General features: G+C 42.6%; 1 protein-coding gene across 1 annotated transcript in view; it reads left to right on the top strand.

Annotated features, from left to right (window-relative positions):
• adgrb1a (adhesion G protein-coupled receptor B1a) overlaps window positions 1–13,796 on the top strand; it is a 115,925-nt gene that overhangs the window by 34,975 nt on the left and 67,154 nt on the right. Inside the window, exons 2-12 of the mRNA XM_063880371.1 lie at window positions 910–1,068; window positions 1,776–1,880; window positions 3,454–3,621; window positions 4,033–4,197; window positions 4,666–4,830; window positions 6,983–7,147; window positions 7,253–7,354; window positions 7,461–7,567; window positions 7,774–7,968; window positions 8,773–8,841; window positions 11,326–11,434. Of these exons, the coding sequence (XP_063736441.1) occupies window positions 910–1,068; window positions 1,776–1,880; window positions 3,454–3,621; window positions 4,033–4,197; window positions 4,666–4,830; window positions 6,983–7,147; window positions 7,253–7,354; window positions 7,461–7,567; window positions 7,774–7,968; window positions 8,773–8,841; window positions 11,326–11,434 (1,509 nt within the window). The remainder of the gene's footprint in view (window positions 1–909; window positions 1,069–1,775; window positions 1,881–3,453; window positions 3,622–4,032; window positions 4,198–4,665; window positions 4,831–6,982; window positions 7,148–7,252; window positions 7,355–7,460; window positions 7,568–7,773; window positions 7,969–8,772; window positions 8,842–11,325; window positions 11,435–13,796) is intronic.

Genomic DNA, 13,796 nt, shown 5'->3' on the forward strand with positions numbered 1-13,796 from the left:
ATTTTTTTTTTTGTATTGTGTTCTTTAAACTACAACATTTCTCTGTGTTGGAATTCAACAGACAATGGAATGGCTGCCATACATGTACAGATACAGATTTAAGAAACATTTGGAGTGGTCTCTTGTTTTTTCCGGAGCTCTATGTGTATATATTTATTGATTTTATTTTTTACGCTACATACAAAGATGGAGGCCCCCATAAAAATCAGGGCTCGACTGACAACAAGTGAAGCATAAGCTCTTCTCTTTGATTCAAGAGGGAAAGAACTCCGGTCAGGAAGTGACATGGACACCGGGCGACATATTGAAGAAGAAACGGGAGTTAAAGCCTCTAGAGCAGCTCCTGTGTTTTTCCTTACGCTGCGAGGCTAACAATATCATTGGTTTATAATTATTGCTCCATGTATGTGTCTATGATTTTAATAACACTATTTACTCTTTAGACTGCCAGGCATCTCAATCCCTTATATTTTCTTTTTGTAGGAATAAAATGTATCTGCTAAGCATGTTGGAAATGCAAGATACACCGACATTGCTCCGGTCATTATGCCATGCATAATTAGCTTATTGTGTTTATTAATTTTTCTGACATGTATATACTTCATCTGCACTAGTCTAACAAGATATATTACTCTAATTTAAACTGCTCTGTTTCAATTTGAAACATTTGTTAGTTTTATTTTTTTAATGTTGTATTATATTATTATTTAGTTTATGTCCGTTTTATAAAATGTGGCATTTTTGGAGGAGCTCGGGACCTAACATTTCCATTGCCATAACGACACTGTAGCTACTGTGCATCTGATAATAAAACCCTTGAACCTAGTAGACATGTAACAACATGTTGACCCCCTTTGATCCAGAGAGTGCACTCTCTGATCACTCTTTGCTGCTGTGTGTGTGTTTCAGGTGGTTGGAGTGTGTGGGGTCAGTGGAGACGATGCAGCAGCGAGTGCGGAGGCGGGATTCAAACCCGGGCTCGGACCTGTCAGTCACCGGCAGAGGAGACAAACCTGTGTGAGGGAGTGGTGGAGGAGGGGCGGCCCTGCAACGCACAGTCCTGCAGCGGTGAGACCCCCATTCTGTGTGTGTGTTCATGTTTCAACCATGCGTGTCTGCAAGATTTATTTCACTATGCGGTTAATTATGAGCGCCAGGTGTGTACAAACTGTGTGTTTACAGCTTTTTTTATATTGTTTTTTTTTTACATCTTGTTCATCCCCTTGTGCATCCATCCTCTATAAGTCAGCGTGTTGACTTAAGGAGTGCATGTTGGAAAGGGGACTTTGATCGATGAAAATAATGAGGGCATGGTCAACCGTTTTAAAGACCATGCATGCGTAGTGAAAATCATTACACACACAAATGGATGAAAGGACACAGGAAATCAAACATCTGAGTGCAATTATGTAAAAGCTATTTACTTTTACTCAATTGTTCTCCTGCTTTCTTCATTTGTAAAGGACTAGCATTTTGGTTTTTGTCTGACAAATAGCTCCAACAGCATTATCGTAGATGTGTTATGTGTATTTCATGCCATCAGAGGCATTTAAGACTCACATTACCACTATCATACAACAGCTGAAGACATGAAGCACTGCACACACTTACAGCACTCTAATACCGACAGCACAACAAAAGTCCCAAGTTTGGCTGATGCTGTTCTGGGTGACCATCACGTCACGGTTGTGTCCCAAATATAAGACGTTAATGACGGACCTCTGGTTGCTAACCCCCGCCCCCTCCTCCCCCCGGCCTTGCCTCACCCTCTTTAGGCAAAGGCCGCCATCTCTCTCGCAGCCAATCGCTTCGCTCGGTGGACAGCCGCAAGCGTGATGACGTAGACAAGCCCCGAGGCGGACAGCAGAGCCCTCAGACAGGTAAGACAACGGGACGCGGAGGGATCCCATGCATCAGTCACTGTGGAAGCTTGGGTGACCACCACATCTGTACACTTTACACATCCTGACAAACACACACAAGACACTTTTAATCTACCCATCTATCAAAATCTCCCAAAGCAGTGCCTCGTCCGCAGTGAACTAATTCCAACATGGACCCTGACTGAACATAGTGAAATGGTATTTTATGTGGGTCATAACAGGACACTGTGCCCTGTCTGTAAAACACTATACCGAATGGAGTCTCTGATAAAGTGATACTCCACCCAAAATCAGGAGCAGGAACAACCCGCTGTAGGCTGAATGAAATAGTTCAACCGATTAGGAGGTATCATTTTTGGCTACAAACCCCCTAAAAAGTGAGACACAACTCTCCTGTCTGTATGGTGTATTTGGAGCTAGTTGTTTAGCCTAGCTTAGCGTGCTTCACTCTGAGGTCAAGTGGCATTCATTTGCCAAGAAATAGTTACACACATAACTCCTCTAAACATAGGATTGAGATGTTTACTCAAGTATTTTGAATACAAAAGTGTGCTTTAAAGGTCACACATGTTTTTACTTTAGAAACTAGGCCTCCTTATGCTTATCAAGCTAGGCTATTAGCCTCCTTGCTTAATCTCTGAACTTAATGAACAGACAAGAGAAGGGTATCAATCTTTAAAAAATGTGAAACATTACCAAGTTAAAACAGAGATAAAAAGATGTGACCAGCTGGGGTTTGTATCAGTATTTAACCATATCTAACAAAGCAGATGGATGGATATAAGTCAGTGATGCAGGGTTGACTACAGTGGATACAGTGATATCCACCAACCACAAAACTCACTGTTGGCTACCACCTGTACTGATCCAAGCAGAATTCATGTAAAGACATGTCAGGCCTACAGGGTTTGCAGCTTTGACACAAAGACAGTTTGTGTGAAGTATCACTTTACCTAGCTAATCGATTCGCCTCGTCCTGTTTAGTTCTCTTCTCCCTGCTTCCCAAGCTTTGAATGCCAAATCCGTCCTTATTGGTGAACTGACCTATTACATCGGCAGTCATGACCATTGAAAACATCACTGACATATCCTAAGCCAGTGGCATTAACTTCCACTGGAAGTTAATGCAAAGGATATGAAATCAGAGCCCTACAGTTGAAGAAGGACAAGCAGAACAGAAGCTGGGGTCCATTTCAGGGGTCGCCTCTTTTGAAGGATTGAAGTTGGAATGAACATTAGACGGGTTGGACCTGCAGCTCACTTCCTGTTGAGCAGGTCTACAGATGGTTAAAGCCCATTGTCTCCTAAAGTGAATAGATCCCTATGAGCAATTAAGGCCAAACAAAGCCACATGTGGAGGACCCTTTAGACCGGGTTAGCCTCATCCACCTGTTGGCCTTCGAAGGAGGCAACCCTTCAAATGTGGCTCAGCTAGAATCTACCCTTCACACCACGACCCTTCCTGTTTTGGCCACAGAGGCTGCATCCCGCATGATAATTAGTTATGGCCCTTTCCTTTTCCTCTTTTTTCTCCTTTTACCCTCCTATCCTTTACCCACCCCCTCTTCAGTAGACACAGCTTCAGGTGACGAGTGGTCAGCGTGGAGTGTGTGTTCTGCCACATGTGGGGAGGGCTGGCAGAGTCGCACTCGTCTCTGTGTGTCCTCCCTCTACAGCACCCAGTGTAGTGGGCCCCTGCGCGAGCAGAGAACTTGCAACAACTCTGCTGTTTGTCCAGGTAAGCCCCTCCCCCCACCCCACCAAGCCTTTTCCTCCACTGCCACCTCCCTGCGCTCGCTAAGCCCTCTCTTGTACCCTGCCTCACCCATACAAGACCCACCTGACTCACCTCATCAGGCACTTAGCAGATCTGTCGCCCCTGGGTTTATTTGTCCCCTCACTTAGCCTGCAGTTAGCAAAGACCCCCACTGACGCAGCAGAGATTCCACAGTGCTCCCAGGCTCTCCTACATGCAGACAGGCAGGGAGACTCATCTCCTTAGAAAGCAACATCATCCCAATGGATTGGCATCCCCGGCTAAACAGCAGTCATGTTTCAGAGTCAGGACAGTCCTCTTGTTGTTTGGTGGGCTCAGGGGGTCTGTGTATGTGTCTGTCTATAAATCATACCCTAGCTGCTCTGATTGCAGTGCACGGCGCTTGGGACGAGTGGTCACCGTGGAGTTTGTGTTCATCGACCTGTGGCCGAGGTTACAGGTCGCGAACACGAACCTGCACCCCCCCACAGTTTGGGGGCGATGCCTGTGATGGCCCAGAGAAACAGACCAAGTTCTGCAACATAGCTGTCTGTCCAGGTGAGGAGCACATTCAGGCATTATGTATTTCAAATCATTGGAATGAAATATAACCTTACCCCATGCAGCTTTTCACACGCAACTTGTGCCTTTCTCTTATTAAAATGTATTATATTCTGTCCCCCTATAATGGCAGGATTAGTGTGATTATTTGGTCAATTGATCAACATGTTTACCTATTAAAGCTTTTCCATGTTACTGCAGCAACCATATGAAACAGTACAGTAGGTCATGTGAACCGGCGAATGAGTATCTGGATCAGAGGTGTCAAGCATACAAAAACACAAAGAATACAATACATTATCTTATGTCTAAGTACACATTTTCTACAGTGAACCCCCGAATGGAAAACTGCAACTCTTTACTCTATTTGTGATGTTTTTTAATTGTTATATAATCAATAATGCGCCGACTAATGCATTTTCCGTGTTATCCTCTCTGGTGCTGCTGACCTCTGGGCGCTCTCAGTGGATGGAGTGTGGAACGAGTGGTCCAGCTGGAGCTCGTGCTCCACCTCCTGCTCCAACGGGACCACGCAGAGAACCCGGGAGTGTAACGGCCCCTCGTACGGGGGCTCCGAGTGCAGAGGGGAGTGGCTGGAGACCGTGGATTGCTTCCTTGGGGAGTGCCCGGGTATGAAAGAGACAAAAGCCAGAGCTAAATATTTACTGTGCTCTGATAATGTGTTCCTTACTCTTTAACTTTGCTATTGTATATAAATTGTATATCTAAGTAACATTCATCTACTTGGAATGTATTTCATTGTTGCACACGGAAGGTACTTTCTGTTTCTACTGTGTGTTATTGCTTTTCAGTGCAATACTGAATCATTTGTCCTGAGGAAACACACATTTGCACATCGTGCTGGCTTAGCGGATGACAAGTATTAGCAGTGTAAGGCAAGCCGTTTGAGTATTTATTCCATATCCTTGATATCAGATGGAAGTTGCCCTACACTGGTTAGCTGTTTGGCAGCACTTGTTTGATATTTGGTCATACTAGTTTGGCACTTGGTTTTACTAGTTGAATAAAACATTTTACTAGCCACTGTTTTTCAGCAACTAGTGGCACTTTTCAAAGGTTCAAAAAGTTCAAAGGTTTTATTGTTCATATGCACAGCATATACAACGTATATGTTGACAATGAAAATCTTATATCCCATGCTCCTCCAACAACTCAACATACACAGTGCAATAAGATAAATAAAATAGTGCAAAAATTAGACAAGAAAAAACTAATGCAATAAGCTAGTGCAATAACGTAAGGTGCAATAACAACAATAACGATGTAAAGATGTAAAATATATACATATGTGGAATACATTGAAATTTTAAATACACTGTACAGTAATTTAAATACTTCACACTGTTGAATGAGGAGGTATGGACAGATGCATATATTACGTATAAACCCATGTCAGGTCCTCACTTGTGTCCGACTAGTTCCTACATAAGCCTTACAAGTGACGCCAGGAGCTGCACTAGTAGCACTAAAGTCCCAACGTGTAAGCTTGTTGAGGAACTAGTGTCCCTCTGACCGTACTAGTGACGCTAAAAGTCTTACTAGTTAAGTAGTGTGCTGCAAAAACGCTGACATGTTCACTAGTTACAAAAAAGAAGCAGAAATTGGCTCACTAGTTAACTAGTAAAGGCAAAAGGTTCACAAGTTAACTAGTTGATGGCTCTTTTGAGCCATCAATTTTCTGCTTCTTCTTCTGTAACTAGTGAACATGTCAGCGTTTTTGCAGCACACTACTTAACTAGTAAGACTTTTAGCGTCACTATACGGTCAGAGGGACACTAGTTCCTCAAACAGCTTACAAGTTGGGACTTTAGTGCTACTAGTGCAGCTCCTGGCGTAATTTATAAGGCTTATTTAGGAACTAGTCTGACAAAAGTGCCACTAGTTGCTGAAAAATAATGACTAGCAAAATGTTATCAAAGAGCTAACTAGTGTAGGCAACTGCCATCTGATATCAAGGATATGGAATAAATACTCAAACGGCTTGCCATAGCAGTGCTACACGGTGTCGCGTGGCTTTAAAGGACCATGCCAGTGTTTCTGCATGTGTTATCCAGGGTTGTGGGAATGGTAAGAAGATGCCACGTGACAAGTTGTTAAAAAAAGTCTGACACATGTCTTTATTAGCATACAAAGAGGGTGAATCAGATATACAACAAACCAGATTAATGTATTCAGCCACCCGAGAGCATTTCAAATATTTTTAAAAAATGAAAACATGATAGAGATGCATTTCTCTCATGTTTAACTTCTTAACATAAAACTGGTTTTGTAGTATATACATTAACAAAAAGCTTACAACTTGAATGTGTTTGGCTTTGTATACTCATCTTGTATCTTACAACCTAAACTCAAACCTTTGTTGGTACATACCTTTAACATCCAAAGCAAAAAGCAAGGAACCTTTTGAATACAGTAAGCTGACATGTTTTACTAAACTACATGTTCAGTAAAAATCCAAAAGACTTGTATTGCCTATATTTTAACTTTCTAGAGTGTCATGGTTAGTGAAACTAATGAATATGTGTTTCTGCCTCGCAGCTTCCACCAGTTTCCATTCATTTCACATTCCTATAAATTAACAATGAGTTACATAAAGTGAGTTTAAACTCTACACTAGCTCATTTAAATGATTCATGTAAATAACTGCAATAATACCAACACCTACCATGTGGTTTGAAAAATGTTCTGCAGTGTTGTCAATATGTGAAAGCACTGCCTGATGAAGTCCTGTCTAACCCTGTGTGTTTTCTGTCTCTGTCAGTGGATGGCAAGTGGCAGCCATGGTCTTTGTGGTCGGGCTGCTCTAAAACATGTGGGGGGGGGAACCAGCAGAGAAACAGGATTTGTTATGGGCCCTTTTTTGGAGGGGATTCTTGTCCCGGAGAACGGGAAGAGGTCCGGCACTGTAATGAGAAGAGATGCCCAGGTGAGTGGACAGAAACAGAGGATGCTTTGTCAGCAGTATTTCCTCAGGAATGGAAACCTGAGCCAATATTTTATAACATATACATCACTCTCCTTTTGGGAACAGAACCTCATGAAATATGTGGCGAGGACAACTTCTCCAACGTTGTATGGAAGATGACTCCAGCTGGGGACACAGCAGCAGTACGATGCCCCCCCAATGCCATGGGTGAGCTCTCGCCTTACCATCCATAATACACCAAAGTCCTCCTGTATTTCTTTGAGTTGGATCAGACACATGTTTTGCTGATATAAGTGTGTGTCCCCTTACACAGGGCTTATCTTGCGCCGCTGCAGCCTGGATGAAGAGGGCGTTGCCTACTGGGAGAATCCCACCTACATGAAATGTATTTCCAATGACTATCGCAGCATACAAACATTGGTGAGCTTCTACAAGATCGTTTTTTACACTCTCAGTAACCTTAAAGCAAAAATAACCATAATAAGATAATAATTCAAATCGGGGCACAATGGTGCAAACTCGCACCACCAAAACACTTCCATAAGGAGGAACACAAAAGTGTTTTGGGCCGCTGTAGGTGTTTATTCCTTACTATTAAAACTAACAGGACCCACTGTCTCTGTTAGACCCGGGAACATTTGTCAAAAGCACAGCGTGGCCTTGTGGGAGATGGAGTCTCCGAGGTGATGAACAAGCTGAGGTTGACATCCAGTGATGGGACCAGCTACAGCGGAGACCTGCTGGCCATCGTGGATGTGCTGAAGAACATGACGGAGATCTTCAGGAGGGCGTACTACAGTCCCAGCAGCGCAGACATGAGGGTGAGGATACACTGTGTGTGTTGCTGGTACCGCTGTACCGAGTGTACTGTACTGAGTTTTCTGCCTAAAGGGGCCCTATTTTTTGTTTAGGGGCTCCCTTTCCTGTAGTGTGTTCTATAGGTTTTTGTTCCCTCGAGAGGGAGTTTCTCTCCCACACACTCCCCCCAACCCCTGCCTGAAACGCCTCCATTGGACTCCTTTGTTTACTTCCATAACATACATGTAGCGACATCATTATGTAACATGTGTGCTTATATTGGCTAGCGCTGCAACACATTATGTGTGATAGACGAAGGGGCGGGACATCTCTAAGCAATTGACAAATCCGAACAGAGCCGGCCAGCTAACCAATCAGAGCAAACTGGGCTCTGGTTTCAGAGAGAAGGTGAAAAGAGGTGCTGCAGCACAGGCAGTATGAGAAAAATAAAGAGCTTTCTGAACCTTAAAGCATGGAGACATGTCCCAGTAGAGACACTACATGAACCTTAAAGTGAGCATAATATGTCCTCTTCAAACAATCACGTAATTTATAGCAAGTATTGTGCAAATTAATGATATCTCAGGTATTGGACATATCGAAGGATGAGGTTGTTAAATAGGGGAACTGTTTGCCCTGTTGGTAAAAAACAATCTACATCGAACCATAATCCTAGCACATAATAATGGCATGTATCAGGCCAACCACAATACTTATTTTTATAGGATAGTTGTGTTGATTTCTCCAGCTTTATCATGTTATTCCTTCTGCCTGACTCTAGAATAGACAGATAACAATGTGGTGTTTTTTGAAATACTTTTTTCCAGAACTTCGTGCAGTCAGTCAGCAATCTGTTGATGGAAGAGAATCGGGATAGATGGGAAGAAGCACAACTGGTGAGTTTCATCACACCTTCTTTAATGAGTGTCTTTAGAGTACAGTGATGATAACAGCCCTGCCGCTGTAGAACTGACGAGTTAGACAGTGTTACAAAGACACAGGTGGACCAGCAGCCCACCTGTGTCTGCAGAGTGACAGAGAAGAGGAGGACTGCTAAAGGACAGAAATATCTACAGCTGATGGGTAACCGAGTCGACGCAGACACCCACTCCTCCATCTGCTGCACTCATCCACTTGTGCATCGCTATCTGAGCTTCCCTTCAGCCGTCCAGCTGTCCGTGCTTCTCTCACTATGCACACTCCAGAATAATGCCAAACAAACCTGCTCCAAATGAAAATATCAAGCATTGTGCAGAAACTTCCCTTTTGAGAGGATAATATTGAGGCACAGTGTTTTAATAACCAACAACTGTTGGTATCTTACCTCACTGTAATATAGGTTCTTTGCTAACATTACCAAAATACACATGATTAGCTATAAACACAACATCACGGCTAACCAGTCTAAAGTCTGGCTGTTTTATTTTATATTTCTGAATCTGTGTGTCCGAGCTTCAACTCAGAAATAGTTGACTTTAAGGTTGGGTCAGGGAATTTATCCCAGTGGTAACCATTTATGCTCTTAAAGAGTTGTATTGTGTTATTTTATCTCAAAGCCAAACTTCTCTTCAGACCGTTATAAGGGCTAAAGAAGGACTACCAACTAGGTAAATCTGCCCCTGGGACCCCAGCACTACAGGGGGCAGGACTCCAGTTTACAATGTGGCGGTAATTTGAAAATGAATTTACTTCATTTTGTTATGTTTGTATGCACTGCTAAAGCAGTGTTTAGTCTTAAGACCCAACATTAAGATGGACCTTGGTTTAAAGGTCTCCTATTATGCTATATTTGAACAATATATTATCTATACAAAACGTGTCTGTGAAGTGTTTTGCTCAAAATACCAAACAGATCCCCCATTGTAGCATGCCTCATCCCCCTCTATTTCAGCCCTGTTCCTGAAGTGCTGATTCTGTGACTGTAGCTTTAAATGAACTAGCTGCTGCTGGCCACGCCCCTTTGGAGCTGTTGCTGGCCACGCCCATTTGGAGCTGCTGCTGGTCACGCCCCTTTTGAGCTGCTGCTGGCCACGCCTCTTTGGAGCGTCATGATCTCTCCTCTGAAGAGAGTGTTCTACCGGGAGAAACTCAGCTAAACGCTGCCGTGATTAAACGCCATTTATGTTCCAAACCACATCCAGCATTATCTCTGAAACAGTATGGAGCTCAAACGTTTCTCTCTCTCGGTTTACCACAAGGACAGGACCTTTATATTACACACAGTCTCTCCAGTACAGCGTTAGCTCTGAAACACTTCTCAGAGTTTACCACTAGAACAGAGACATTATATGTATTATATAAACAACAACTCTAAGTCCCTCCTGCAGACATCCTGCTGAATACACAGACACACAGAGGTGCTGCGGAGGGGATTCAGCTCACGACTGTATATTGCGGATGATAGGTCGAGATGTGTCACATGGGCGGGATGTTACCAGGAGTTTAATGTAAAGCCAGCCCACATTTCCGATATGACGTCATAACCGAAGCAAATCTGGATCAGCTCGTTTGTTCCCCCGTTTTTAGAGATGTGGGTAAGGAGGAAAAGAGAGAGGGTTGTATTTTCTGACACTTTGTGAGTCTCCTCATACACCGGAGAGACATACACTGCCTGGCCAAAAAAAAGGTCACAAGCCTGTGGGGGCAGTGCTATGGCCTGGGGTTGCTGCAGTTGGTCTGGTCTAGGTTCATCAACGTGCCCAAAGAATGAGGTCAGCTGACTACCTGAATATACTGAATGACAGGTTATTCCATCAATGGATTTTCTCTTCCCTGATGGCACGGGCATATTCCAAGAGGACAATGCCAGGATCCATCGGGCTCAAATTGTGAAAGAGTGGTTCAGGGAGCATGAAACATCATTTTCACACATGGATTGGCCCCCACAGAGTCCAGACCTGAACCTGATTGAGAATCTTTGGGATGTGCTGGAGAAGACTTTGCGCAGTGGTCCGAATCTCCTGTCATCAATACAAGATCTTGGTGAAAAATTAATGCAAGACAGAAATAAATGTTGTGACATTGCAGAAGCTTGTGGAAACGATGCCATAGAGAATGCATGCCGTAATCAAAGCTAAAGGCGGTCCAATGAATATTAGAGTGTGACCTTTTTTTGGTTAGGCAGTGTATTTATGTATAAAGGACATCAAAAAGTACATTTTGCATAACCTTTAACATAAGTCGTAACCAGTGCATATTTTCACAACATGATATATATTAATGTTCTTGAGAATTTGAGAAATGGTGGCATGTAACTACAAATACAGCTTCTACATAAAATACAAATGGTGAAACAGCAGTTCCGATTCTTATGAATTCAGTTTATATATTAACCTGAAATCCATAACCCTTTTTCTTCTTTTGTGTGTGTGTTCCCTCAGCTGGGACCCAACATCAAAGAGCTGTTCCGTCTGGTGGAGGACTTTGTGGATGTCATTGGCCTGAGGATGAAAGACTTCCAAGACATGTATGAAGTCACCGATAACCTAGGTCAGCCTTATCTCCCACCAGGAGATCTTCACAGCTATCTCTGCTCATCAAAAGAAACTCTTATCACAGCTCTGCTCTATTCTCTCATGATTGATCTCCATATCTACCGTGGAAATACACAGGAGGGAGGAAAAGGTGGGGGGGTTGAGGTGGCATTTCCTGTGCCCTCACTCAGAACTCCTTCATATTTTGGCTTGTCAAAGATATACAAACTCAAATCTGGTGTGTGTGTGTGTGTGTGTGTGTGTGTGTGTGTGTGTGTGTGTGTGTGTGTGTGTGTGTGTGTGTGTGTGTGTGTGTGTGTGTGTGTGTGTGTGTGTGTGTGTGGGCCAAAAGGTGAGCAGCTTTACATTAATATAAATTAACATGAACAGAAATATGAAAAGGAAACTATATCACTTTTAGTCCGTACACAAGATCATTAGAGATTATGTCACAGACACAAGGAAGTCCCAATAAAAGGATATGATCAATGAATATCTATAAATGGTATTTGTATTATTTTATTATAATAATAAAGCTCTATTTATCTAGCACTTTTCATACAGCAGGTGCAGCTCAAAGTGCTTCACAATAGCGCCCAAATCCTAAATTAAAATCAACAATAAATTCACCTCAGATCAGAGGTTAACACCTTTTTTGAACACAAACAGCATAAAAACATATTTCAACGTGCTAAAACAAGGAGGTAAAGATATGATAAGAAAATCAATCAGCACAGATAATGATCCCTCTCAAAGAAATACAATAAAGACAAAGTAAATCGCTAAAACAAAATGTAAAAAACATATAATAATAATAAAAAACATGTATAAAATATATAGAATAAACATGTATACACAATAAAAAAATAACAAAGGAAATGTCGCCATTACAACTGTTGTATCACATAACTTAAAACATTATAAAACCTTTAAAATTATTAAAACATTATAACATTTTGACTGAATACTGATTAAAGAACACACGCACACCAAATAGTACGTGTAATCTTGGGATCATCCACTTCCCACAATAAAGCACAACACTCAAAGCTCCCCCAGAGCCACAAGGAGAACATTAAGGGCTGTTTGAGTCCCCTAACAGGAAACCTTCAGGAGTCTAATCACACAGTGCTCATGGAATCTTAATTTCACTAAAGTAAAAATACAGACCATGGTAGCTGCAGTCAACAAGTATCGCACTGTAGGACTGGATACTTCTCTCATATTTGTATTTATTTTTGGGATAAAAGCATCAGTTAAATAACATGTAATGTAATTAAGAAAAAATACTAGAACAAGTAATGTTTGATGTCCCTAGCAACAAGCTTTATTTGATCCCCCATCACTCATGATGTGTCACACTGATGGAGCATCACTTCCATTATGCTGAAGATGAGTAGGATGGTGGAGCTGGACATGACATTGATTTAAACTATATCAGCTGAAATAGTCTGAATGATTCATCCTCATTTCAGTGAGTCTGTTTAAATTGACTACATTCGTTAAACTAACTAAAAAAGTGAGCGAAGATCCTCGTTGACCACATTTTCAACCTGAGGCCTTTTAAAGTGCCAACCTTCGCTCTGCATTCGTGCTGTATTGTGAGTTTACAATCTCTATAGCTTTGATATGTATGTATGTATTTTAAAACTTCAGTTATATTTTCCCTCATCAGTTGATGCCCCTGAGTTGTGACCTTGTCAGATTAAAGCTGTACCATTATATATAAATACAGTCGACTCCAGCTTTTCATCACCCCTTAAGGAAAAAGTCTGGTAAATGATGAGTTACTGCAGAACACTGAATAAAACATGTGTTAATGCTATCGTATCCAGCCATATGCCACTACTTCTATAGCGTTCTATTTCTGTGGCTCAGTATCTACAACAAGAGAACAAACCCACGGTCAATATTATCCCTCCCCAGGGCAGCAGGTCCAGCAGAGCCACATTCATAACTAGCTGCTGTCTGCTTCCATTGCCCACTCACTGTAAACGCTCTATTTTCCTCAAATGAGGGGAAAACATGGTGTAGTCATCACAGAGGCTCTGCTGCTCCCTGTGACCTCCAGATAAAAAACGACTTTGAGTTTAGTCAGGGGAGAGTATGTGGGAATTGGGGCCAGATGAGAGGTCCTGTTTATAGCGGTGCCACCTCGCTGTCTGAAGCCAAACCGCCGCCCACACCCGCAGTGTCCCTACCCCAGGGGGATAACCTCCCCCCGCCTCCCACACCATGAGCAGAAACAAAGCGGCGCACATCGTCTGCCAACATGGAGTCAGATCACTTCCTCCTCACAACTCATCAAAGCAGTCCAGTTGTGTAAAACTCCCCCCCCCCAACTTTATCTGCTGACTTTACGTTCTTTATGTGTTCCT

Source organism: Eleginops maclovinus, chromosome 3 (genome assembly GCF_036324505.1).
Source record: "Eleginops maclovinus isolate JMC-PN-2008 ecotype Puerto Natales chromosome 3, JC_Emac_rtc_rv5, whole genome shotgun sequence".
NCBI lineage: Eukaryota > Metazoa > Chordata > Actinopteri > Perciformes > Eleginopidae > Eleginops > Eleginops maclovinus.